The 26,814-nt window shown below is 43.2% G+C and overlaps 1 protein-coding gene across 4 annotated transcripts in view; it reads right to left on the minus strand.

Moving 5' to 3' along the window:
* Nucleotides 1-26,814, minus strand: part of LOC126983041 (serine/arginine repetitive matrix protein 2-like) — a 123,564-nt gene that overhangs the window by 4,831 nt on the left and 91,919 nt on the right. For 3 of the 4 annotated variants that reach the window (XM_050835479.1, XM_050835481.1, XM_050835480.1), the window contains 12 exons: nucleotides 21,997-22,293; nucleotides 12,158-12,291; nucleotides 11,561-11,749; nucleotides 10,931-11,075; nucleotides 9,917-10,101; nucleotides 9,451-9,592; nucleotides 8,363-8,725; nucleotides 7,588-7,782; nucleotides 4,929-5,528; nucleotides 3,604-3,696; nucleotides 2,468-3,001; nucleotides 284-836 (listed from right to left, as the gene is read on the minus strand). In XM_050835479.1, the coding sequence (XP_050691436.1) occupies nucleotides 284-836; nucleotides 2,468-3,001; nucleotides 3,604-3,696; nucleotides 4,929-5,528; nucleotides 7,588-7,782; nucleotides 8,363-8,725; nucleotides 9,451-9,592; nucleotides 9,917-10,101; nucleotides 10,931-11,075; nucleotides 11,561-11,749; nucleotides 12,158-12,291; nucleotides 21,997-22,254 (3,391 nt within the window). In that variant the 5' untranslated portion in view covers nucleotides 22,255-22,293. The remainder of the gene's footprint in view (nucleotides 1-283; nucleotides 837-2,467; nucleotides 3,002-3,603; nucleotides 3,697-4,928; nucleotides 5,529-7,587; nucleotides 7,783-8,362; nucleotides 8,726-9,450; nucleotides 9,593-9,916; nucleotides 10,102-10,930; nucleotides 11,076-11,560; nucleotides 11,750-12,157; nucleotides 12,292-21,996; nucleotides 22,294-26,814) is intronic. The other variant, XM_050835482.1, reaches the window with a different exon arrangement.

The raw sequence follows: 26,814 nt of genomic DNA on the forward strand, positions 1-26,814 counted from the left end.
CTTGGACCTGTACTCACTCCACATTGTTGTACAAATACTTCATCAGTGTCACAAGCATACTGCCATGCAGTTTTCTTTACCTCTTTGCTTATGCTCAATTAGACAACATATCCCAAGGACTCTAATGTCTTCCTTCCTTGCATTGTTCTTTCTTACATACTCTTTCCAGACTCTCTGCTTAAAATTAAATCATAAATGATAATGACAATTACTAACAAATTTGGTTAGGGCAAACAGAAAAAATAGTGTGTACCCTCACATATACACATACAGAAAAACTAACCTTTTGTGCCATTGCCTATACTGCCGTACTTGCTGGACAAGGAGGCCTTAGGGGGGGTGGCAGTGTTGACAATGGTGGTGGTGGTGAAGGAGGGCTTGGTGGTGGTGCTGGTGGAGGCACTCGAGGCAGCAGGAGGTATGGGCCCCTCAAACACATTCCCTACTGTGCTGCGTTGCCGTAGGTTGGAGCGAGTGAGCGTTGATTTGAGCTCATTCTGCAGGACATCTTTTGTGGCATGGCTGTCCCCAACATTAACCCCATTCACCTCAATCTTAGCTGAGGGCAGGAAGTCCATCTTGACGGGTGTGGGTCTGTGGCTGGGTGAGGGGTAGGCACTGATAGACACGAGAGGTTTCCCAGCAGAGGGCTTTTTCTGTGAATCAAAATATGCACTTGGAGGTTTGAGGTTTGCTTGTGATGGCTTTTCCTCAGGCCTAAACTCCTTCATGATGGCGGCGGTGGTGGTGGCGGAGTGGGGCCGAGGCTTGCTGGGGACATCTGGTGAGGGACGCTTGTTGACGCTGCCGCTGCCTCTCGACCGCTCACTCCATTGCTGTTGGTGGGTAAAGATAAAGTTTTAATTCCTCCAATTATAAATCATCTTTTCAGCCCAGCAGTATTTTTTAATCCAAAGTCCCATACATTAAATAATTTCTGAACATAATCAGCATGTGACTCAGATGTGCTTGTATGTTGTGATTAAAAGTATGAGTTTCAAGGAGTCTTTCCCATTCAAACATCTACAAATGCATTCCCTTAGAAGAGAATCAGTTATAACAAGATTTCTGGAATGCAATCAGTGAATAAGCAGTGCCCATGAAGCCCATAACTTCCATCCTTTTGATGAGTGACAATGCATGTGAAGTAAAGTATGATGCCAGTGAGTGAAGTCTGACCACAGATACACTAGTACACTAATTTGTATAACTGTGTCTCTACTGGAATACAGTGAACAAAAAAAGGTCTTTCAAATATCTCCCCAGCTGGGCAGTTAAGATTACATAGCTTTGTTAGGTTTGCAAGACAGTGGCACCTCTCTCATCATGAAGCTGCCACGAGCCGGGATCAAACTTGCAGCTTCTTGATCATGAGCGGAGCAACATGCCTTCAGAATCACCCAACCCCCTATTTATTTATTTATCAATTTTATTTTTTACAGTAAAGGGAGCAACTCAAGGGCAACAAAAAGAAAATGTAAAAAAAAAAAAAAGGGCCCGCTAATCGCTGTTCCTATAGGAGAAAAGTAAAAGAGTGGCCAAAAGATAGGTCAGTTTTGGGTGAAGTGATGTCTTGATTAACTTCTCTTGAAGAGGTCAAACCCCTATGCACGACAAAAATGTCAAGCAGGTTTCTTACCACTGAGAGTAATTCCAAAATTGTTACGAAGCAGAAAAGGCATTGGGGAAAAGCAATCATACCACATGTGATCCTACAACATTGAAGATGGAGGGTCTGGGATGGAAATCTGACCCATAACTTTTCTCAGAGGATTGATTAAAATTATCATGTAATCTAACATATCAAAAACAGGATGCTGTAATGGCCACCACCATGGTTGGGCCTTGTTGGGCTGTTTTCATCTCTGCAGTAACTTTTTAATTCTGAAAGCAAGAGCAAGATGTTCTTTTTAGTGTGTGTTCAAAGCAGGTGTGACTGGAGTGGTGCGTCTAGTACCAACCACTTGCAAACATGCACCTCTCAAGTGTCAAGGGATGTGTAAAAACAGATCTCGATGGACTGAAAACACGCGCACACATACACACACATGCACGAATACACAGCCATACACTCCTCACAGACACACATACACATGCACACCCACACCCATGCACACAAAACGATGCACAACACTTGACAGACACTCACAGCGAAAGGAGGCAGGGTGTGGGTCCTGAGCGGGTGTTGGGGCGGCGGGGGGGGCGGGGCGGCGGGAACTGGCAGGTAGGACCCAGGGGCAGGGGGAGATGGGGCTTGGGGAGGGCTTGTAGGGCTCAGGGAGGGTAGACTAGAGGTTATATGGACACCAGTTTGCAAGTTGCTGCGAGGCCTATGTACAAGTTTGCTGTGAGGGAACACTGCAGAGGATGAGGTGGAGGTAGGGGGCATATGAACAAAGTCAGGGTGGAGGGGAGACTGTAGTGGAGGTGGTGGTGGTGGAGGTGGTGGTGGACTAAGATGAGATACCTGTGTTTCAAATATTGCTGCCCTGGCCGCAGTTGACATTTCTTTGTTAGGTGGTCCTGAGAGGGTCTTGCTAACTGGTAGCTTTGAGGGGAAGCCACCAATGCTGACCCTAGACTTGGTGATCCCTGCCGCACTGATGGTGTTGGCGGCGGTGGTGTTAGGCTTGATGGTGGTGGTGTTGGTGTAAGGTTTGCTGGTGGTGGTGGTGGTGGTGGAAGGCTTGGTGGTAGGGTTGGTAAGTCTGATGTTGGTGGGGGTGATGGTGATGCCGTTGGTCAGAGCTGAGGTGGCTGCCTTGACGTGGCTGGTCTCCTTCTGGGTCTGGCTCAGCACCTTGCTCTTGCTGATGATCTTGGAGGAGAATTCAACACTTGGACCTGGAGGCGGTGACGGGGCTCTCGGGGGATTACTGGGCTGTGGCTTGCTGGGTTTCTCCGGCTCTTTCTTCTCCGACTTCTCCTCATCTTGTGTGGCATCATCAATGGTTTGCTTTGACAGCATTTTCTTCTGCTTTACCTTGATTTCTTCCAATAACTGCAAAAGTACAAAATGTCAGTGACCACTTGAATATAAATTTACCAGTACTGATTACAACCATGATGTGTTGATCAGTGAGACAGATCAGTCACACAGCTACTATAAGGCAAAGAATCATACAGCTGCAGCTTTTTTTAGTCAGTTTTATTGATACTGAAAATGATTACCGAGAAATTATAGGAGATTCACAAATATCCTATGAGGGTGAACTGTTGTCCATGATACACAGTATATACAGTTGTTAATCTTGATCATGATTAACAACTGTACTGTGTATCATGGACAGCAGTTCACCCTCATAGGATACATTTGTGAATCTCCTTTAATTTCTCAGTAATCATTTTCAGTATCAATAAAAGTGACTAAAAAAGGTGCAGCTGCATGATTCTTTGCCTTTTAGCAACGGTGTGACCGATTTGTCACACTGATCAACACTTCATGGCTGCAATCACTTTCACTTATGCAATAAAAGTATATATGATAGTTTTGATCATTGATAAAGGCAATAAACCATATCTTTGCATTGATAAGATGTTTCTATTTCATCATTAAATAGTTGCTACACTCTTATCACTGGATAATGAAAGGTGTGCCCGTACCATGGCATGCTGGGCTGCCTTGGGGTTTGATGGAACGCCCTTGGGCTTGTCTTTCTTGTTCTGACTGAGTTTTGCTTCAATCTGCTTCACGTCCTGTAAACACAATACACATAGAGGAGGGACAAGGAGGTGTGGTGCCTTCTGGGCCCACTCAGCCCCAAAAGACATTTAAAAATGGGAATTCAAAAAAGAAACAGCATCTAAATTTCAAATGTAAGTAATGGATTCCAGAAAAGATAACCTGCAAAGTGGCAACTAATAAAACTGAAGAGTATATAAAAAGATTAAAAAATAGAGGGGATTAAAAATACACAATGTTTATGAATATACTTTGCTGCCATCTCTGTTGGGGATGAATCAGAAATTAAGATTTTTAAACAGAAGCAGCAGTAATGGCGCTTCTTTATGGACTATTTGGGTCTTCTCTTAAAATCAGGCAAACTTTCACAGGAGACGAAAATAACAAGACTCCTGGGGCAATATCCTGCTAAATATGGCAATGGGCGGCAATAGTCAGGGGTCCAGACACCCTGGCAAGACTAGACTCAGTGCCAACTTCATGGAATACCTCAATCACCAGAGTCTCATAAGTAAGAGTGATCATGGGTGATGAAATTCTAAATAATGGGAAGGATTAAGAAACCTAAGGAGGATTGATTGGTTGATAAGTTTCTTTTTTCACAACACTGCAATTTTGCAATCACCTGAGGCACCAAAGGATGAGACACACAGAAATAGTAGACACAACTTAGGAAAAACTAACTTTATGGGTTTACAGAAATTCTTTGAGTAAGTGGAGTGGAGAGAATTCAGGGAAACAAAATGCACAAAAAGAAGTGGGAAGTCTCGCTGAACATCTCTAACTCTGGTGTTGGAAAATATGTGCCAGAAGTAAGAGGGAGAGAGGCCAGGAAAAAGTTTGGGTTCAACGAAGGTGTGGAGCAGTGAAAAAAGACAGGGATGCAACATGTATAAAAATGAGAGAGCAAGGTAACAAGAAATCCTCCCCCCAAAAAAATAGTACAAGAGCTAGAATGAATATGTCAGAATCAACAAATAGGAAAATAAATTCTGGAAGGCATTGTAGAGAAGTGTAAAGAGGAACCAAAACTATTTATAGATTTGTCAAAGCTAGGCAAAATGAAACAAAAGGAAGGAACCAGTAAGCTAAAAATAGAAGGAAAGACCTGTGAGGATGAGACAATGGAAACTAAAATTATGAACAGAAGCCTCTGATTGGTCTTCTTTATGGAAGGTGATTTAGTGGAGAAATGTTATTAAACCAAAAAAGTGGCTATTTTGAAAATTTGTGCTGCCAGTCTTACCTGTGCCGGGCGACGCTCCAACTCTCTATTTAGGGCAGCAGCTAAGTCAAATTGGAGTGAGGAGGCGGGTGGGGGAGGAGGGGGTGGCGGTGGGGGTGGGGGGCCATTTGTGCTACTGGAAGGTGCGTTAGGTGCTGGGGGCTTTGGCGGGGTGGGGGGAGGCCCAGTGGAGCGATACATTGGACCGGCAGGCAGGGGAGGGGCCTGGGGAGGGACTGGGCTGTCCTCCCACACAGTGCTCTCGCCACTGCTGGCAGAGATGGATCCAATGCTCTTGCAGCGCCGGGGCGGAGCGCCTGAGCCACAGGAGGAGCTGACCCCACTGCTGCTGCTGCTGTGAGCTGGGGAGGCTGGGGGGGAAACCCGGTGGGGCTGGAAGGGGCTGTTGTGGTTGGAGAGAGTGGTGGTGTTTCTGCGAGGTGGAGGGGGAGGGGGTGGGGACTTGATGAGGACCCGGGTTGTGTGGCGGCCACTAGCAATGGAGGAGGTGGGGCTGGGGGGAGGCTGGTGGCTTGGGGGGAGGGACTGACCCAAGCAGTTGATCACCAGGGGAGACAGCGGGGCGCTCTGGGTTCTTTCTAGTCCTCGCCGCTTCTCCTCCTGGCGGGGGCAGGGGCCAGCAGGGCCGGCAGGGTGAATAGAGGTGCAGACAGCAACAAGTAAGAGCAACTTATCTCAAGGGTTCTCCACGTCAGCACTCGTTCACACTTCATGTCACGAACACACACTTGGCACACACAACATTAATGGTGGTCAGAATATACTGTGGTTATCATAATCAACATGAAATTCTGTGACTCATTATCTAGATTCAGATCTCTGATAAAGTATAACGTTGCATTTCACATTTTCTTGGGATTTTATCGACTGAATTATAAAGCCACCTGTTAATTGTATCCATGAGGACGAAGTGTAGGGCCAGCTGGGAGCAGATGTTTGACACTATATTCAATGGAAGTTAATGCGTCTTGGCATCAAGTGTTGTGTCACTTGTTCTTATCTTATCTTGCTCTATCTTAGGCTCAAATATTTGGGGGCAAGATTACAGAGGTGGCCGAAAAAACTTGCGTAAGAAGTGTTTTCACATTAAATCAATCCCCCACTTATGATTCGGACTCATTAACTTTTAGTGAGAATATGATATATAGCTTTGACCCATATCAGAAGTGTAGCCTAAATGCTATAGAAAAGCATACCCATATTTCTCGTGAACATCTGCATTCCTTAGAGTGAGAAAGGCATCCCTCTTTCCATATCTTTGAATACAGCCCGGATATCACTACCTCCTTACCTCTTTACATAAGACCGGGTTAATTAATTTCAGCAAGTTACAACAGCGGTACACAAACGTCACTCTGGCGTCACAACATCCTGTAATCCTGGCCCATTAAGTGAAATCTCTTGCTGACCTGATCCTAGGCTCTTGGTATATAACATTTTTTTTTGTCAGTCAACAGGAAATGGCTTGCAGCAGATCATAAGCTTTCCATTAGTTATAAATTAAATTCTCTCATCCCTCATCCTGCAGCACAATCCCAGTGAGTTATTGATAAAATAATAAACTGGATGGGAATGACAACTGGTTTATATCCATTTTGTTATCAGCCGGCACCTTTTATCAGCCACCATTCCAGTCGGTATTTGTCTAAATCTAGTAATGTGATAATTTTATTACATAATTGTTCTTACTGACTGATAACTTTTACATTAATTTTGAAGTACTCAGCAGGAAATGAGTCACAGAATCCCACATTGCAGCAGTAAGGCATGCAGAAAGGTCCGTCTTCTCACTAACAACTCACAAACACAAAAAGGTCCACCACACAAATGGGAACATTCCACCACACAGCACGCTCTAGTTGCTAGGGTGGAAGAAAATTGACTTTATCAGTTGGCAAATGAGCTTTTTTTTTTTTTTTTTTTTTTTTTTTTTTTACAACAAAGGAGACAGCTCAAGGGCACAAAAAAAGGAAACAATAATAAAAAAAGCCCGCTACTCGCTGCTCCTAAAAAAAGAATCAAAAGAGGTGGCCGAAAGAGAGGTCAATTTCGGGAGGAGAGGTGTCCTGATACCATATGACTGTAAATACTGACTCCTGAGCAAGTGATCTGAAGCTGTATTGGCAGAGACACATTTGTGGGGTGGAGCCTCACTCACTCACACTGTGGAGCCCTGGGAAGCTGCAACACTACAAGAGTGCAGTGCATTTATAGTACATCTATATTATCATTGCCTCATACCATGGTTGTTCATATTAGTCCATTGCTGAAAAATTTACTTTTCATAGTAATGATGAGACAACAATTAACCAAGTATGAGATAACATAATAAATTTAGGTGATTAAAATGTGCTAAGACAACTGAAGTTTGCATATACGTATGTATACAACTATATGCCTGCACAGTATTTGCAGGTTGCAATATACAAGAAAACTGTACACAGAAGTGGGAGCAATGGCTTGGAAACGATCTTTAATGGTGAGACTATGAGCAGAAGATCTACATTTTAGATATGTTTTAGGAATGTCCACAGAACTGCAGTGTGAACATTGTACAAAAACCCTAAAGTTAGTAGGCAAAAGCCAAAAAGATTTTAGTGGAGCAGTTACGAGACAGAGAGGAGCACAAGGAGGTCTGCAGGTGCCATAATGTATTTACCTCAAACCTGCGACGGTCCTCTGCCAGCCTGTTGGCCTCCTCCTGCAGCCGCTGTTGCTCCCTCCGTAGCTCCTGCAGCTGCTGTTCTACCAATGACTCAGGTGCCGGTGACGGTGTAGCCTTGCCTGATGAAGAAGAGCTACGGCTGCCTGAGGATGACCGCACCGTCACCGTGCTGCTGCTCAGGGTGGAGCTCTGACCAGGGGCGGGGGAACACACAAGTTTAGTCAAGGCATATCAAGAAAGAAGAGTTGTCAAGCACTGGTCAAAAGGCATCAATGATAGAATTATTCCTATCTCTACCCTCAGTGTCACAGACCTACATTATCCTTTACATTATCAGAGGGGCTCAAACAACCTAACAGGCACTGTGATGGCAACAATGTAACAACTCAACATCATCATCATTAACTATTCTCATTGTCATCTTATTGTATTCTCATGGTCTTTGTTTCTCTTCACCATTATCCTCGTCATGGCCCCAGCCAACCCCTCTTTCCTGGTCATTACAAAACAGGGATTCATACAGGAAGTAATAATTCATACAATAGGGACAGTTCAAGCAGGGATATGGATGACATCAGACATTACAGTCAAATCAAATACTCTAGAAAGAAGATACAACTGTCTACTACACTTTGATTCATTAGTGGCAAATATGAGTCTTTAGGATTGATTAACTGGGGTGTGTAGTCATGGCATCACATCTATGAGTCATTTGGAGCACCGAAGAATATCCCCCTCAGTGTATCCCTCCCCCAGCAGCCTGCCTCACCCTGCTCGCTGAGGATGGGGAACTGGACTGGGAACTGGACAGCTGCTCAAGGCGGAACACAGCATCACGCTCATCCTTGGGCCCACCCGTCACCACAATATTGTTGACATGAGGGTCAGCTGAGGTCAGGAGGGCAATCTTGTGACTTGTATCTTCCGAGAGGTCATCTGTTGATCGCGAGCTCCTGAGTGAGGCCTTGAGTGAGCCATGTGACGGTGGGAAGAATGACACTTTGTGGATGGGGGAAGGGTTTGGGTCCCTGAAGGCAGTGCGCTGCTCCTCGTACTCCTCCTCCCGCAGGGCCATGCTCAGGTTGCTCAGTGACCGGCTGCCGATGTTGCTGAGGCGGTGGCTGGCATCCCGCTGTGCAGTGAGAGGGTTGGTTCATTACACCTGTGCTCGGTTTGGCATTGTTTCTCCATTTGACTGTTTTTGTTTTTACAGGAAAGGAAGCAGCTCAAGGGCAATAACAAAAAACGTGTAGAAAATAAAAGCCCGCTAAGAAAAAAAAAGCCCACTGTGTTCATATAAGATGCTACATTCACCTCTCCTACAGCACATGACAGTTTTAGCCATAAGATCTGTATCACATTTTACATTTACTTTCTTTTTTTTTTTTTTTTTTAACATCTACACCTATAGTGCCGGTGGGTAGGCTTGCTTGAGGGGTATGGATGGTGTTCGGCCCCAGCCCGTCATGGCGCATACAGAACATGTTAGTACAACCAAATGGGTTAATGTTATCCAAAACCACTCTATTTCTATTACTAAGGAGTCAATAAAATAGCTGGCTTTTTCTGTAATTGTTACGTTAATATCTCCTACTGTTATGTGGCAACTATAGTCCAACCATTTCAAATAGTCCGTTTGGGCGTTCAATTCCACGGGTCCTTTCCTCCCCTCTGCTCTGCCACAAAGTCCCAACCCCTATCCCTTCCTCTCATATGTTACCTATAGCTAATATATGAAAGGGAAAAATAGGTGTTGGGACTGTGTGGCAGAGCAGAGGGGAGGAAAGGATCCGTGGAATCGAATGCCCAAGTGAACTATTTGAAATGGTTTGACTATAGGCCCGACAGTTTCCTTACCTGAGCCCTTGTTTTGAGGATCTTCTGGGAGGCCTGCAGCTGCCGCCTCTTGTCTGCTGCCTCGGCCTCGGCCCACTCACTCTCTATCTCCTGCCAATTCCGGCACCGGTCCAGGGTCAGGTGACGGCTCACAGCACTCAGCCTGCACAGAGGTGATCAGAGCAATAAAAACAGGTGACAAGGAGAAATGGCTGCTAAAAGTAATCATACTTCTTCCACTTTCAGTAAAAAATGGTGTTTTACATGGTTTCAGTTTCTTCAAATCCTTAAGTGATGTATCATGGTTATCATCTGGGAGAAATTTATACTGAACCAAATTAAGTAAAAGCAGGCAGAAAATGTGATTTATCAAGGTGATATAGTTGAAGTAGCTCATGTATACACACTCACATGAAAATCAAAGTAATTTTAAACTCAACCTCCTAAAGGCTATTTGACTGGGCTAAATTAACATAGTGGTGTTGACCTGCTGGCAATGCTGTGGTCTGAGTCCCTTGGGTCTGAGGAGGAAGAGGAGGGAGGTGTCTGGTCCCCAGCCACAGAGGAGGCGGAAGAGTTGTACCCCGAGGACTCCCCGGCCACCAGGTCTAGGCCGGCCCCACGCAGGACATCCAGCACCAGGCGGGGCGACGACTTGAGCACATACACAGCCTGGGGGAGGACACGGAGGGTTACTGAGCGATAAAATGAATATAAATGACTATTTTGAACACTTCTGCTGAACACCGTTGGCAAGAGTAGTGTCACTGCGGGCCTTACTGATTCCTCTTTTGCTGTATAATAAACAAATAAGAAAATAAAGGTTCAGTTAAAAAATTATATAAATAAAGATTCAATCAATCCGTCAATGAAGGCATAAGTGTGGGGGGTGCGTCGCCTCGCCCACCCTACAACGCCTCGCCCAGGGGTCCCTCCAGGCAAGTCTCCATGCAGGCCTTCTGTTCATCCTGACTAGAGTATATTGGGACTTTAAATGTATGCTGCTGATACCGTTAGACATGAAAAGCAAAACCAAACCACATTGAAACTTAAGGTACAGATTCAGTTCAGATGAGAGGCAGTTAAATGTAAGATTAAATATGATCTATGACACAGCAGTGAATCTTGATATGCATGACACTGGTTGTTTTGCAAGACACAGTAAAGTGAAATGTAGAGTAATATGTTGGATGACCTTATCATTAAAACGTTAAGACCCCTAATGCTAATTTTAATTATAATGCAACTTGGAGTCAGCAGTTCTTTATGCATGTAATACACATAAAGGCAAAACTAGAAAAAAGGATTTAAGTTGTGATTGGATTAACAAATTACTCAATGCATTTGTGGTTTGCCTCATCTGTGGTTTAATACTTTCCCCTTCCTTGATGAATTTGTTGTCAATTAGAGTCTTCTGTTATAATTATGAACATTGCTTGTTAGGCACTACTGAAAACATAAGCGGAGAGGAGAGAGGGACAGGGTGGACAGAGTGGATCACCTCAGCAAACTCCAGGTGGGCAAAGCTGACATCGTTGCAGGCAATGACCTGGTCCCCCGGCCGCAGCCCTGCGTTCCTGGCCACGCCGCCCACCTTCACACTCTGCACGAAGATCCCAGGCTTCTCCGACGGCCCCTTGCAAATGCTGTTGGAATAAAGGGAGAACTTAGTGACTACATATGTGTATTACATTATAGATTTATATTAATTCTGAGGACATACTAAGAAAGAAAAGGTAAAGTTGGGGGTATACATCATAGCTGTGTGTGGCCTCAGTGCTCATCTCTGTCTCATTGGCCTTTGGATTTGTATACCTCAGTTAATTATGAAACCAGATAGGCCCCTTGGTATAGAATTACGTGCTTTTTATATAAGTCTAGAAGCAGTATCTCAAGATGCTGAGAAGCACGTCTTCAGAATTCAACAGAGGACTAACTTATTAGGTGTGACTTTGGTGAACAAACTCATGCTCTAGTAACTCTAGGACTTTGCCCTGAATTTTAATTCATATAACGCTTTCTCAGCAATATGACTGAGTTTCTATTTGTTGCCTGTCACATGCTTACAGATATCGATTCACCTAACATGAACAAAAGAAAACGGCCCTCCAAAGTCCCCCCTTCCACGTACCTGCACCCTAGGCCGACTTTGGCGCTGCAGTTGAGGTATATCCTGGCGTACCCGGTGTGGGGGTGGCCGTGGGGTGGTGGCGGGGGCGTAGCCTCCATGGACGCCCCCCCGTAGGAATCCGACGTGCCGAGGTCTGACAGGTCCTCGTCATCGTCCACCACCAGCCACGTCAGAGGGTCGCCGCGGTGCCTGAGGAAGGGGTGATTAGGGTTATGATTCCTCTCTGGACTGCTTGGGCAAGGGTAAGGGACTCGATCCTTGGCTTAGGGTTTAAAAAATACAGTAATTCAAGGATTCCAGAGTACTTTTCATCGGCACCGGGGATCGAACCCGTGACCGGCGAAATGAGAAAGCCACTCAACCTGTCAGCCAAAGAGGTATTACAAACCCAAATGACAGTGATTTGTGAGCCTTCCCGCACTACACCATAGATAAAGAATGAAATTGCTCTAGAAAACCTGAGGAAAACTGTGGAACCGTCAGAAAAGGAGCAGATTTTTATTTACTTATTTATCATTATTAATTTTTTGTAGCAGTCCTCCCGAGTAATCGCCTCCCACTCCTGTGTTTCTCTTCGCCACTGCAGGCTATACTTACTCCTTGAGGGGGATGATACCGGTACTCCTGATGTGCAGTACCACGGACCCCTTGCTCTGCACCATGGCCGTCACCTCCCGATGCACCGCCTGCTCCACCGTCAGGTTGTTCACGCGCACCACCTGATCACCCGCCTGGAAATAAGACACGAGGTTATAGTGAAGCCTAAACGAAGTACATAAGCCATAATCACGATATAAATGCGGTATACAAACATTAGTACGCGCGGTTATAGTGACAAACGAAACATGGCATGCGGTTATGGTGAATCCGAACGAAACATGACATGCGGTTATAGTGAATCCTAACGAAACATGACATGCGGTTATTGTGAATCCGAACGAAACATGACATGCGGTTATTGTGAATCCGAACGAAACATGACATGCGGTTATTGTGAATCCGAACGAAACATGACATGCGGTTATAGTGAATCCGAACGAAACATGACATGCGGTTATTGTGAATCCGAACGAAACATGACATGCGGTTATTGTGAATCCGAACGAAACATGACATGCGGTTATTGTGAATCCGAACGAAACATGACATGCGGTTATAGTGAATCCTAACGAAACATGATATGCGGTTATTGTGAATCCTAACGAAACTTGACATGCGGTTATGGTGAATCCGAACGAAACATGACATGCGGTTATGGTGAATCCTAACGAAACATGACATGCGGTTATTGTGAATCCTAACGAAACATGACATGCGGTTATAGTGAATCCTAACGAAACATGACATGCGGTTATTGTGAATCCTAACGAAACATGACATGCGGTTATAGTGAATCCTAACGAAACATGACATGCGGTTATAGTGAATCCGAACGAAACATGATATGCGGTTATAGTGAATCCTAGCGAAACATGACATGCGGTTATAGTGAATCCTAACGAAACATGACATGCGGTTATAGTGAATACGAACGAAACATGATATGCGGTTATAGTGAATCCTAACGAAACATGACATGCGGTTATAGTGAATCCTAACGAAACATGACATGCGGTTATTGTGAATCCGAACGAAACATGACATGCGGTTATTGTGAATCCTAACGAAACATGATATGCGGTTATTGTGAATCCTAACGAAACATGACATGCGGTTATTGTGAATCCTAACGAAACATGACATGCGGTTATAGTGAATCCTAACGAAACATGACATGCGGTTATTGTGAATCCTAACGAAACATGACATGCGGTTATAGTGAATCCTAACGAAACATGACATGCGGTTATAGTGAATCCTAACGAAACATGACATGCGGTTATAGTGAATCCTAACGAAACATGATATGCGGTTATAGTGAATCCTTACGAAACATGACATGCGGTTATAGTGAATCCTAACAAAACAGGATATGCGGTTATTGTGAATCCTAACGAAACATGACATGCAGTTATAGTGAATCTTACATAAACATAACACGTGATTACAGTGAATTCTAACGCAATAGTACATAAATCACAAAGAATCACGATGTAAATACGGTATATTAATTACTTCAAGCATAAAACCACGTTACACACACACACACACACACACACACACACACACACACACACACACACACGAATATATAAGTACATGTTAATAGGTATCGGTAGCCTGTAATTATCCTCCATAAAATCACACATAAGTAAGTATAGGCCACACAGTTTCACCCACGCTTGACTCACCCCCAGGTATTTGCTTAACGCTAATTACAGGTGAAAGCAATGCCAGGAACACATGGAAGGAAAGTCAAGGTGAGCCGCAATGTGTAATTAAGCAGGCAGGTATAATAGTGCTGAACCGGTGTTTGTTCATTCACCTGGGAAGAGCAATTAAGTCGGTTCGTCAGATAAGGAGAATAATTAGAGTATTGTGACTGGTTTTACGTACACCACTGGAAGAAGAAGAAGAAGGAAGAGGAGGAGGAGGAGGAGGATGGAGGAGGAGGAGGAGGAGGAGGAGGAGGAGGAAGAGAAAGAAGAAAGAAAGAAGAAGAAGAAAGAAGAAATAAAAAAGGGGAAAAAGAAGAAGTAGGAGAACAAGAAGAACAAGAACAAGAACAAAAACGAGAAGAACAAGATGAAGAAGGAGAAGAAGAAGACGACGAAGACGATGAACAACAACAACAACAACAACAACAACAACAACAATAGGCTAACAAGAAGAGGAACAAGAAGTGACAGTTTTCTAAGGCATCGCTAACTCCAAGAACCGGACCTCACCGTAGAAGGAGGGAGGAATAAAAAGAAAACAAGTTGACGATAAGTATGAGAAAAAGAATGACGTGTAGGTCTCAGAATGCAGTCAAAACACGTTCCTGGTGTTTGTCAGGAAGCAAATGTGTGTTGAGTATTCCGAACACGACTTCCGTTTGAAATGTGACCTTTAAACATAACCTACAAGTCGCTAAATAAGATATATAAAAAAAACTTGCTACAGTCACACGAAAGTAAGATATGTCGTCCTTATTATCATCTTTTTATCTACAATGGCTGTAAGACAGTCTTATATTTATAGGAAGTTAGATAAAATTTTCAATGGCATGCTTGAGGGATGAAAAAGCTTTGACTATAATGCAAAGGTGACTCCATAATCGTCTTTTACTTTATCGTTCCATCCATCACTTATTTCTTGGTGTTCCTGTCTTCACTCTCCATTGAATTTTCTTATACCTGATCCTAACACATTACTATAACTTAATTCATTCTTCTTGGTTCTCATTTCTCTACTTCTCACATGGCCTTTTATCACTTCTTGTCCTTTTTTACTTCCCATAATGTCTGTTGTTTAATTATTCTTCCTTTTCCTTACTTCCCGTGTCATCCCCGACCATTACGCAATAGCTATACATAAATCATAATTCCTTCTTTTAATATAACTTGGCCGCTCTTTAGAAAGGTTATGATTTCGCAATAGAGGGTCTTGTGCCATTAGTAAGCTATCATTAACGAAACTATCCATGCCGTTTTGCAGTCAGATATTATTATTATTATTATGTGTCTGCAAGAAGGTAAGGCATCAAGAGGTCATGAAACTTGGCCTAAGAAATCAAAATAGCATCAAAAAGGATTACAATTTCTCAGACGCTCATGATAATAGCCTAATAATGAGTCAGTCCCCTCTCCCTTCCATTTTCAAAGCTCGTATCATCGGTAATTAAATGATAATGATCGAGACTGAATTAATTGTACTCTTATAATGTGTTCAGCGTCTGGCTTTAATTGACTTTGACGGATAAATTTTTTGGTATTATGATTATTTACTTGTTTATTTCTTTTTTTTCTTTTTCTTCTTGTTCTTGCGGGCTGTTATCGTGTTCTGTCTTTCTAACAAGTGCAATTATATATATATTTTTTTTTTCATAGTGAGTGATGATGGCTGGAGTAATTTGAGAGGATCTTCTGCCTTGGTGAGACGTAAATATCGAAGGGAAAATGTTAATATACGGTGATGGAAAGGTTTTTGTTAATTACGCATATTAGGCAAGTGACTCCAAGTAGGCATAAACTGGAAGAAGAGGCTACGAGTGGATTTCAGCAGTAGGCTATTATTATTATTATTATTATTATTATTATTATTATTATTATTATTATTATTATTGTTGTTGTTGTTTGGGGTTTCGGTGCTGGAGTTGTAATCTTTTCTGGGCGGTGGATGCTCGAGCCGCCGACCTGTCATTAAAAAGCAAATTACATGTCTCGTATTGTTATGCTTCTCTGAAAACTTGTTACTGAGGAAGGGAGAAAGCTTGAAAATAGTCTCTCTCTCTCTCTCTCTCTCTCTCTCTCAAGGGCACAGTCGATCCGTCTCTCTTGTTAGCATGGACTCTCATTGTGTGGCTATGTGGGTCAGGTCAGTCAAAGGGAGTCAAAGGGAGTCAAAGGGACAAGGGTCAGACAAGGGCAAGGTCTTTAAAATATTATACTCGTGTGTGTGTGTGTGTATGAAACGGCCATTGTGTGGGGGATGACGAGGCTAGCTGGCAAAACTTCAGGCTATAGGGATATTAACGTTTCTCTGAAGACATGTAACAAGGGGAATTAAGGGTAAATAAAGGGAAATAGAAGGAAAATTGAGTATATTCTGCAAAGCGTGTGTGCGCTCGTGTGTTTGTGTCAGGCAGCCATTGAGGGATATGAAAATGTTTACAGGCAAAACATTAGGCTATTAAAATCGCACTTCTGGTGACTTTACTAGGAAATCTAAGGACATTTTACTGAGCTTTATGATTATTCAGTTCAGTAGCATCAATAATCGTTTGTTTACATCTCATTTTTTGTAGAAGGAATAAAAAACGAGTATATTGGGTGGCGTTCACGTTTGTCCGCATAGCTATGAACTGTACCGTACAAACCACATGCTTGACATAACAATATATAAGGCTAAATAATACTATCGTGCAAAATAGGTATAGGAAAAAAAATCAATGAAATCTCCATGTTGTACTGAAGGTAAAGGAATATGAGAGCAAAGGAAGATAAAGGAACAGAAATATGGTTGAAATAACAATATAACAAGGATAAAAAAAATACTACCGTGCAAAAAAGGAAGTGGAAATAAATAATAATTCCCATATTGTATATAAAGCAAAGAAAAATGAGAGGAGAGGAAGAAATAAGAGAAATAATAGAAAATAAAAACGTTTGACCGAAGCTCTTTTCATACCAGAGGAAAGTGTAAACAAGGGAAGTGTCTTATATAAAAATGACGAAATTACACCTTCATTATCGGGTAAGTGGGATAATTAATTAGTACCCTTCATCATCAGTGTGTGGAGTACGTCTTGAGCGTAGGAATAATGCCGTAGAAGTTCATTTAGGTGGTTTTAAGGGAAGCTTACGTAAATTTCAACTAGCTAGGAAGGGATGGAAGGGCGGATCAGTATTGCCACGTGGTTTTGTTTACTTTCTCTTTATATTTACATGTGTATTCGTATCGTATCTTTTATTTTTCCAGCTAAAGAGTGAATATCAAAGTAAGGAGAAATCATTGTCAGTAGTAGAGGTAGTAGTAGTAGTAGTAGTAGTAATAGTAGTAGTAGTAGTGATGGTGTAGTTATATAGTGATGGGAACATTTTTTTGTAGTAGTTATCGAGGTCGTTTTGTCTTACCTATAAATACAAAACAGCTTCCGTATCAGAGAGAGAGAGAGAGAGAGGTTCCGCATCCCCCCCCCCCCTTTAAGTACCTAACTCCTCCCCCTCCCCCCTTTCCGCCATTCGCCCCCCCTTACCCACTCTCCTCTCCGTCTTCCCCCCCCTTACCCCCTTTCCTCTTTCTGTCTCCCTCCCTCTTATCCTCCCCCTCTCCCCGTCAGTATCCCCCCTTTTACCCCTTCCCCCTTCCCTCCAGTCCCTTCCTTTCACCCCCTCCCTCCTCCCCACCTTTCCCCCTTCTTTCCCCCTCGCACCTCCCCACCATTCACCCCTTCTTATCGCCCCCTCTTTCTGTTCCCCATCTTCGCCCCCCCTCCCCTCACCGTGTCCAAACGACCTTCTCACGTTTTCCTTTTTTATTGGTGTTTTCCAGTCCGGGATGCAACAGGTGAGCTTGGCAGGTAATTAAGCTACCTGCCCCCTGGACCGTCTGTGACGGTTGTTTTATTGCGGATGATTCTCTCTCTCTCTCTCTCTCTCTCTCTCTCTCTCTCTCTCTCTCTCTCTCTCTCTCTCTCACACACACACACACACACACACACACACACACACACACACACACTGTATTTTCTAGCATTTTTCTTTTTTGCTAATCTTCAATATATGTCCAGGGAGATTGAGATAGACTTATAAATAGGTAGATACATGATAGATGAATAGCTTAATATAGATGGATAGCTTTATGAATAACTAGATGGATAATATTCTCTACCTGCAAATGATTCCTATATTGTTAAGAATAGAAAAGAGAAAATATGAGAAGGAAGAGGAGGAGCATGATAAATATGTGGTGAGGATGACGACGAACAAGGAAGAGCAGAAAAATGGACAGGGGGGAAAAGTAAAAGTGAATAAATTTTTACGCAATTTACACGCATTTAAAAATATAATTGTAAAAGTGATACGAGATAGCATATAAAAGTTAAAGGATATATATAATTTTCATCATGCATCTGAGTAAGAGAAAGCCCTTATAAATAACTGCTTAGAAGTGTGTGAATTAACAATAAATAGAAATGTTTAGCTACAATTCTTAAACTTTCAAAAACAAGAAAGAGAAAACACAAGTAAAAAATATAAGTGCAATTCTTTAACTTTCAAAACCAGACTTAGAATAGAGATAAAAATAGCGTAGAACAGACGAATGAGAAATTGTGACTCTGATGACCATGTGACCTGCAGATTTCACTCCTCCTCCTCCTCCTCTTCATGGCGTGTTGATTGTGGTTGTTCAGGTGGATGCTGAGAGTAACAACTTGTGAGATTGTGGTTGTGATTGTGGTGATTGTAGAGGTAATGATGACAGTAGAAGCAGAAGTAGTAGAAGTATTAGCAGTAGTAGTAGTAATAGTAGTAGTAATAGTAGTAGGAGGAGGAGGATGTAGAAATAGTACTATCTGGCCTTCCCGTGTGTGTGTGTGTGTGTGTGTGTAATTAGGAAGAATATCCCCTCCATTCTTTTCCCTCATTCCTCCCTCCTCCACTCTCTCTTTTTTGTTATACTCCACTCCGTGTCCCTTTCGTCCTTCTAAAGCTAATGCCGCTTGTGACTCTCCTCCTCCTCCTCCTCCTCCTCCTCTTCCGTAAACTTGTTCTGTGGGGAAAAAAAAAAGTACGTCACGTAGGTCCTTGTGTACTCTCTCTCTCTCTCTCTCTCTCTCTCTCTCTCTCTCTCTCTCTCTCTCTCTCTCTCTCTCTCTCCATTGGCGTTTCCTGCGTTACAATCATTCACTTTCACCTCGAGATTCCTATTTTCTCAGCGTAGGAAATGGAGGAGGAGGAAGAAGAAGAAGAAGAAGAAGAAGAAGAAGAAAAATACGGTAATTTGTACAGAGAAAGATGAATGAGAAAATTATTGGAAGAAGGAGGGATAGGAAGAAAATGAGGAATATGAAGAGGAGGATAAGGAGGAAAACGGAAAAGAGGAAGAAGAGGAAGAGGAAGAGGAATGAAACAGTTAGCTTGTGGTAGAGACGGTAATGGTAGGGTTAAAAGGTTGTTTGTTTAGGAATGGTGGTTGGTGGTGTTGGTGGAAGGTGACTTTGGTGGTGGTGGTGGTGGTGGAGGTGGAGATGGAAGTAGTGGTAACATTTCTAGTGTTGGAGGACATAGTTGTGTTTGTGGTGAAGGTGACGGTGGTGGTGGTGGTGTTCCAGGTCTTGGTGGTGGTGGCGGTGGTGATGATGGTGATATTGATTGTGGTAGTGATGGTGGTTGTGGTGGTAGTAGATGTTGGCAATGGTGATAGAAGGATGTCAGGTAGGACCGTAGTAGTAGTAGTAATAGTAATGGTAGTAGTAGTAGTAGTAGTAGTAGTAGTAGGTTTGGTGATAGTGGTGGCAATGGTAATGGTTATGGTGGTGGTGATAACGGTGGGGGTGGTTTTAACGGTGATGGTGGTGGTGGTGGTGGCGAGGGTAATGGTGGTGGTGATGGTGGTGATGGTGATGGTTAAATAGTGTGGAATGAACGCATGGCTTCAGTTTGTGGCCCCTGTAACCCCTCCCCCCCTTCCCCCCCTCTGTACGTGACGGAATGGCGGCACACACACACACACACACACACACACACACACACACACACACACACACACACACACACACTTTTTCCCGCCACATCAACATTTCACATTTTTAATTGTGAAGTAAATTTTCTTATATTTTTCTTGTTAATTTTGTTTCCTATTTTTTCAGCCTTTGTTTCTTTATTTTATATTTTATTTGTATCATCCTTTAAATTGATGGAGTTTTGCTGTTTGGTCTTGATTCTCACTTTTTGTTTCTCTCTCTCTCTCTCTCTCTCTCTCTCTCTCTCTCTCTCTCTCTCTCTCTCTCTCACGGTAATTTCCGATTACCTTGAATTAAGAATCTGCGCTAAAACCACCTGTGCTTGCCTTTCCTCCTCCTCCTTCTCCTCCTCCTCCTCCTCGTCTTCTTCTTCTTCTTCTTCTTCTTCTTCTTCTTCTTCTTCTTCTTCTTCTTCTTCTTCTTCTTCTTCCTCCAACTCCTCCTCCTCCTCCTCCGTGACAGACAAGCGTGAGGATAATGGCAGACAAGAGTAGTTTCTATTGGCCAATGTTTTCTCTTTATTCCTTTATATTCTTATTCTTATTGTTAGCATTCTTTCGTAATTTTAATGATTTTATTGCGTGTTCCGACGTTGTTATTATATCATTCTTGTCTTGTATGTCTTTATGTATATTGTCACATTGTTATTCTTATCATTATTATTATTATTATTATTATTATTATTATTATTATTATTATTATTATTATTATTATTATTATTATTATTCTTTGCAGGAGAGCGGTGGTGCTTCTTTTCTACTGTTTTGTGTGAGTATAATTTTGTGTTCAATAGTTTTATAGTTATTTTTTGTTAGATCACCTCGAAATGACCTGAATATATGATTAGAATGTGTGTCTGTGTGTGTGTGTGTGTGTGTGTGTGTGTGTGTGTGTGACTTCTTTCGGCATGTGGACTAGTAAAGGAATGTCGTAACTTGTGTGTCGTGTTAATGATGAGACGTGAGAGGGATGGAGAGATGATTGGAGGAAGGAGAGACAAAAACAAAAGGGAAGGAAAGAGGAGGAGGAAGAGGAGGAGACATCAATCTGTTTTATGGCATCTGTGTGACGTTTATTGAAGACTTTCGTTTGTACCTGTTCTTTCTCTATTTTTTGCTTATCTACTTTTACGACTAAGGTTTTAAGAATTGAGGTGAAGGTGAAGAGCAAAGTGACTTGGTACGTAATATAAGATAGGAAAAGCGAGGAGAAAATGGTCTGTTTTGCGCGTCCTCAGCAAGAAAAGGAAAGTATGAGGTGAATATGATTTTGTGTGTGATTAAATTGTTGTCTTGCTGATGATACATGAGGTAAACTATTGAAAAACTGTCCGTATTCAATTTTGGTGTTTTTAACGTGGCCGCAGAACAAACGAGAAGAAAGTGCGTATTCTGTAGACCTTCTAAATGTATACGAAGGAGATATATTTCGCGAAGACAGAATATGCCGTTAGAGAGAAGCAAGATAAAGAAGTAATGGAGGAGGAAATGAAGGAGGAAATGAATGAAGGAAGGATTGAGGGAAGGAAGGAAGGCACGAAGGTAAAAAAAAATAATTAGGAATGAAGAAAAGAAAAAGGAATGGAAGAAACGAAAGATTTAATGCCTGACGAAGACAATCTGGAAGAACGTTTGTGTTGGCAATACCTAGGAAAGAAAACATTGGGGGAGAACGCGTAAAGGAAGCCTCGAGGAAGTGGTGCCCTCTGTAATGCCTGAAGAAGGAACGGTGTTATCCTTTGTATCAATACCTCAGACGCCAACCACTTCAATTTCTTTCAACTCATCCCCCTTCCTCCCCCCTTCCTCCCCTGCCAGTACGCCCCCTCAGCCCCTGTATGAAAGCCTCAGACCCACCCCAGCTGCTTCATTTCCCCGCCATTCTTCCCTGCCTCCCTTCGTCCTCCATTCCTTCCTCCCTCCCCTGCGGTACTCACCCTTAGCTCCTGCATAAAGGTCTCAGAATGCGGCCCCTTCAGTTCCCTACCTCCCCCTGCCTTAGCCCCTGCAACCTTAGACCCCTGCCCCTGCCATTCTTCTCTGTCTCACTTCGTCCTTTCCTTACTTCCTCCCTCCTCCCTCCCTCTCTCCCCCCCTTCAGTACTCACCCTCAGCCCCTGCATGTACGCCTCGGAGTCCGTTTCGACATGGCTGATGAAGAAGCCTGTGCCGTGCTCCCTCCCGCCACGCAGACTAAAGCCATAGGTCTCGCCCGGCCGCCGCACCAGCCGCACCGTCCGCAGCCGCCCGCCGCCCGCCACGCTGGACGAGCACGACGAGGTGGAGCCCAGTGGCGTTTTGGGCCTGCGGGAGGGGCCGTGGGCTGCCTCCAGGGGCCCCGCGGCTGCCAGTCCTCCGTCACGCATGTCTCCCGCCGCTGTGTGCTGCCCCTCCCCTCACACCATCTGCAGGAGACAAAGAAAGGGGGTTAGGGGGGAAGGTTAGGTTAGGGTGCGTTGTGTAGGGTTGGTTGGGTGAGGTTAGGTTAGGTTAGGTTAGGTTAGGTTAGGTTGTGTAGGGCTGGTTGGGTGAGGTTAGGTTAGGTTAGGTTGTGTTGTGTAGGCCTGGTTGGGTGAGGTGAGGTTAGGTTAGTGTATGCTAGTTTATTCTATATCCGGTTATATTTGCCGAGTGGCCTAAGACAACCTACATGCTGTCCTGAAGACCACCTATCAACCCGGACTCTAAAATAACCTCAGGATCAAAGATGAGCACCGGGGGGGAGGGGGGCAGCATGAGCCAAGCAAGATGACATCACTATAAAACACTTGTCTGCGCCGACCAACAAGGCCCATCAAGAAAGCCCACTGGCACGATAGACCGAACGTAAAAAAAAAAAAAAAAGAAGTTAGGTTATTCAAGGTTAGGTTAGGCTGAAACTTAATTTGAAGGTTAGGTTGGGTACGGTTTTCGTGGCCACGTGTCGATGCATACAGTCTAAGAACGTAAGAACATAAGAACGTAAGGAGTCTGCAAGTGGCCGTTTCGTATTATTATTATTATTATTTTTTTTTTTGTATTGGTTCTAATGGCGGAGAACGTAAGAGGAGGCGTTATAAGAAGGAGGCGTTATAAAGGACAAGGAAAAAAGAAAAAAAGAAAAATAGATGAGAGAGAGAGAGAGAGAGAGAGAGAGAGAGAGAGAGAGAGAGAGAGAGAGAAGGAAACTCGCTCGATAATTAGTGTCCTTTACTTGACCACAAACAAATGAGTCTTATCTTGAGAATTTCCTTGTTATGACGTGTGTGTGTGTGTGTGTGTGTGTGTGTGTGTGTGTGATTTGTGTGCTCTCCCTGCTTTGGTTTCTTGTTACACACACACACACACACACACACGCGATAACAAGAGGATGTTTACCCTTCACCTTCATCCTACCACACCTCCTCCTCCTCCTCCTCCTCCTCCTCCTCCTCCTCCTTCTCCTCCTCCTCCTCCTCCACCTAACCGGCTTTACGGACACGAGAGAAGACGCAAAAAGGGACACAGAAATAAAAAGAACGAAACGAGGGGGAGAAAGAAAATGCGTAGTGAATGAACGAATTTTAATGATAGTTCTTAATTTGTGGGGCAAGCGACAATATGTGACAAGAATAATTGGTGAATATATTAATAATTCAATGAACATATAATTGAAGAATATAATAACAAGCAAAAGAATAAAATAAACGAAAATGAAGTAGGAAATATTTGCTAACACTGAAACGTTTAAGGAATTGAACGAAGAGGAGGAAGAGGAAGAGGAGGAGGAGGCAGTAATGGAGGAGAAACGAAAAGAAAAAGAACAAGCAAATAAAAAAAAAAAATCGGAGAAGGAAGAGTAGGAAAAATGATATGAGGAAGAGGAGGAAGAAGAGGAAAAAAGAAAAAAAAGGAGGAAAGGAGGTGAACGGGATGGAAAAAAAGAAGGAAAAGGAGAAAGACGAGAAGAAGGAAGACTTACAAAAGGAGAAACAATAAGAAAAAGATAATGAAAAAGACAGAACACACAAAAAGGAAGATAAACGGGAGAACGACCAAGAAAATAACTGAACCAAGAAAAGGAGGAAGAGGAAATGGGAGGAAGAAGAAGAGGGGAAGAAGAGGAGGAGGAAGAAGAGGAGGAAGAAGGGAGGAGTAGCGTGAATAATTAGGGACTCGTGTTAAAAATGAAGGTTAGGGGGGAAGGGGGGAAGTGAGCGGTACTGCTACTTATCCTACTGTAGTAGTAGTAGTAGTAGTAGTAGTAGTAGTAGTAGTAGTAGTAGTAGTAGTAGTTGTAGTAGTAGTAGTAGTAGTGGTAGTAGTAGTAGTAGTAGTAGTGGTAGTAGTAGTAGTAGCAGTAGTAGTAGTAGTAGTAGTAATTGTAGAAGCTAATCTTTCTTTTATAATTGTTTCCATCATTCATTTTCCTCCTCCTCCTCCTCCTCTTCTTCTCATTCTTGTTCTTTTTCTCCTTGCTCTTGTTCTTCTTCATCATCATCATCATCATCTTCCTCTTCTTCTTCTTACTATTATTATCATCATCATCATCATCATCATCATCATCATCTCCTTTTTATTATTGTCATTATCAGTGTTTCTTTTCATTACCACATTTTGAATTAATTTCCTTTCTTATATATGAAAGTAATCACATATTTATTTATTTATTTATTCATCTACTCATTCTACTCTTCTTGTCCGGCTCAGAGATAAAGTTGCAGTCATCGTTATTTTCTCTTTTCATTGTATTCTTTTATGCAATGTTTTCTTTTGGTGAGGGTGCCCACTGCGTCACCCGCCCGCAGGAGGAGGAGGAGGAGGAGGAGGAGGAGGAGGAGGAGGAGGAGGAGGAGGAGGCTACTTCTCGAGGGATATTTTTTGAAGCTTCGCCCAAACATGATTTTAAGAAGAGGAGGAGGAGGAGGATAAGGAGGATGAGCAAGGGAGGAGGAGGAGAAGGAGAATGGGAGAAGAGTAAGATAACCAAGGCCACGTGCCATCTCTCTCTCTCTCTCTCTCTCTCTCTCTCTCTCTCTCTCTCTCTCTCTCTCTCTCTCTCTCTCTCTCTCTCTCTCTCTCTCTCTCTCTCTCTCAGACACTTGCTTTCAATGTATCTGGCGTCGCATCTCCTCCTCCTCCTCCTCCTCTGTCCTTATGATAAATGTTTAAAACTTTTCTTATCAATATTTTGAACGGAAGATAAGATAAAACTTCGATAATAACAAAGAAAGAATAATACGAATAAAGAAAATAATACTGATAACCTGGAGGAGGAGGAGGAGGAGGAGGAGGAAGGGGAGGAGGAGGAGGAGGAGGAGGAGGAGGAAGAAAATTGACAAAACTAGATGATTCGTTCTCAGAAATTTTGTAAGCAATAAGATTTTTTTTCCTCTTTTTCCCAGACATCAAGAATAAAAGGTCTCCTCCCTTCTCTTCTTCCTCCTCCTCCTCCTCCTCCTCCTCCTGAAACAAGCCTATACTTAACCCAGCAACCATGCATGCCTTCTCTCTCTCTCTCTCTCTCTCTCTCTCTCTCTCTCTCTCTCTCTCTCTCTCTCTCTCTCTCTCTCTCTCTCTCTCTCCCCACATTATTCACCCTTCAGCTTTTCTTTATTCACTACTCCACCTCCTTCACACACACACACACACACACACACACACACACACACACACACGTCTTTTATGTAACGCCTAACCAGTTTTTGGGAGTAGATGGGAGTGATGGGAGGGAGAAGAGGTGGTTTTCCCAACGCTCTCTCTCTCTCTCTCTCTCTCTCTCTCTCTCTCTCTCTCTCTCTCTCTCTCTCTCTCTCTCTTCTGCATTACGCCACTCCATTTTCTCTCCTCTTCTTCTTCTTCTTCTCCTTTTTCTTGTTGTTGTTGTTGTTGTTGTTTTTGTTGTTGTTGTTGTTCTTCTTTTTCTTCTTGTTCTTGTTCTTGCTCGTGTTCTTCCTCTTCTTCTTCTTCTTTCCTGTCATCATCAAACATCCCTCATCCACCCTCTTCTTTTTTTTGTTTGTTTAAAGTATTTCCTCTTTCATGACTCCCCTCTTCTTCGTATTGCTTCTCATATAATTATCATCTCCTTCCCCTCTTTTTTTCCTCTTCTTACTCAACCACTCACATTCCCTTCTTCATTTCCTTTTCCCTTTTCTTGTTTTTATTCCCTCTTTTTCCTTATTTTCTCTTTCATGATCCCCCTCTTCTGCGTATTGCTTCTCTCTTTTCCTCTTCTTACACAACCACCCAACCTTTCTTCTTTTCCCCTTTCTCTCTCGTTTTCATTTATTTCCTTTTCCTCGTAGCTTTTCATCTTCCCTGAGCCTTTGCCTTTTCATTTTACATTCTTCCTTCTCTCTTTCTCTCTTCCTTCTATTCTTCTTTTTCCATACCTGTCTCTCCTAATTTATCCCTCTCCCTCTTCTTCTTCTCCATGTTTTCCTTCCTTTCTTCACCTACCTGTTATATATTCATCTTTTCTGCTCTTCCCATCCTCCTCTTCCTTACCTACCTACTCATCTCTCTGCCTAACCCTTCAATCCATTTCACCCCAATTTATCTATTATGCCTCCCAACCTCACGATCCCTTCCACCCCTTCCTCTCCCCTCCTCTCTGGCCCCCCTCCCCTGGTCCCCTTCGCCCCCCCCCCACCTTGGTTACCTGCTCCCTCATCTCACCTGTTATGCCCAGGTAAGCACACTCTCATGTCCGCCAATACACAACACCTTTGATGAGGGGTAGATTGCCCCCCCTCCTCCCTTCCTCCCCCCCACCTCAACCCACACACACACACCTAACCCCCTCCCCCCTCCACACACACCTGACTCATCTCATCCACTTGCTTGTTGCCTCATGTCCTCCTCCTCCGCCTCCTCCACTTCCTCCTCCTCCACTTCCTTCTATTTCTCTTTTTCTGTTTTCTTATTTATTTGTTTTTCTTTTTCGCTTTCCTTCTTTTTCTTCT

The sequence above is a fragment of the Eriocheir sinensis genome, chromosome 52 (assembly GCF_024679095.1).
Source record: "Eriocheir sinensis breed Jianghai 21 chromosome 52, ASM2467909v1, whole genome shotgun sequence".
NCBI lineage: Eukaryota > Metazoa > Arthropoda > Malacostraca > Decapoda > Varunidae > Eriocheir > Eriocheir sinensis.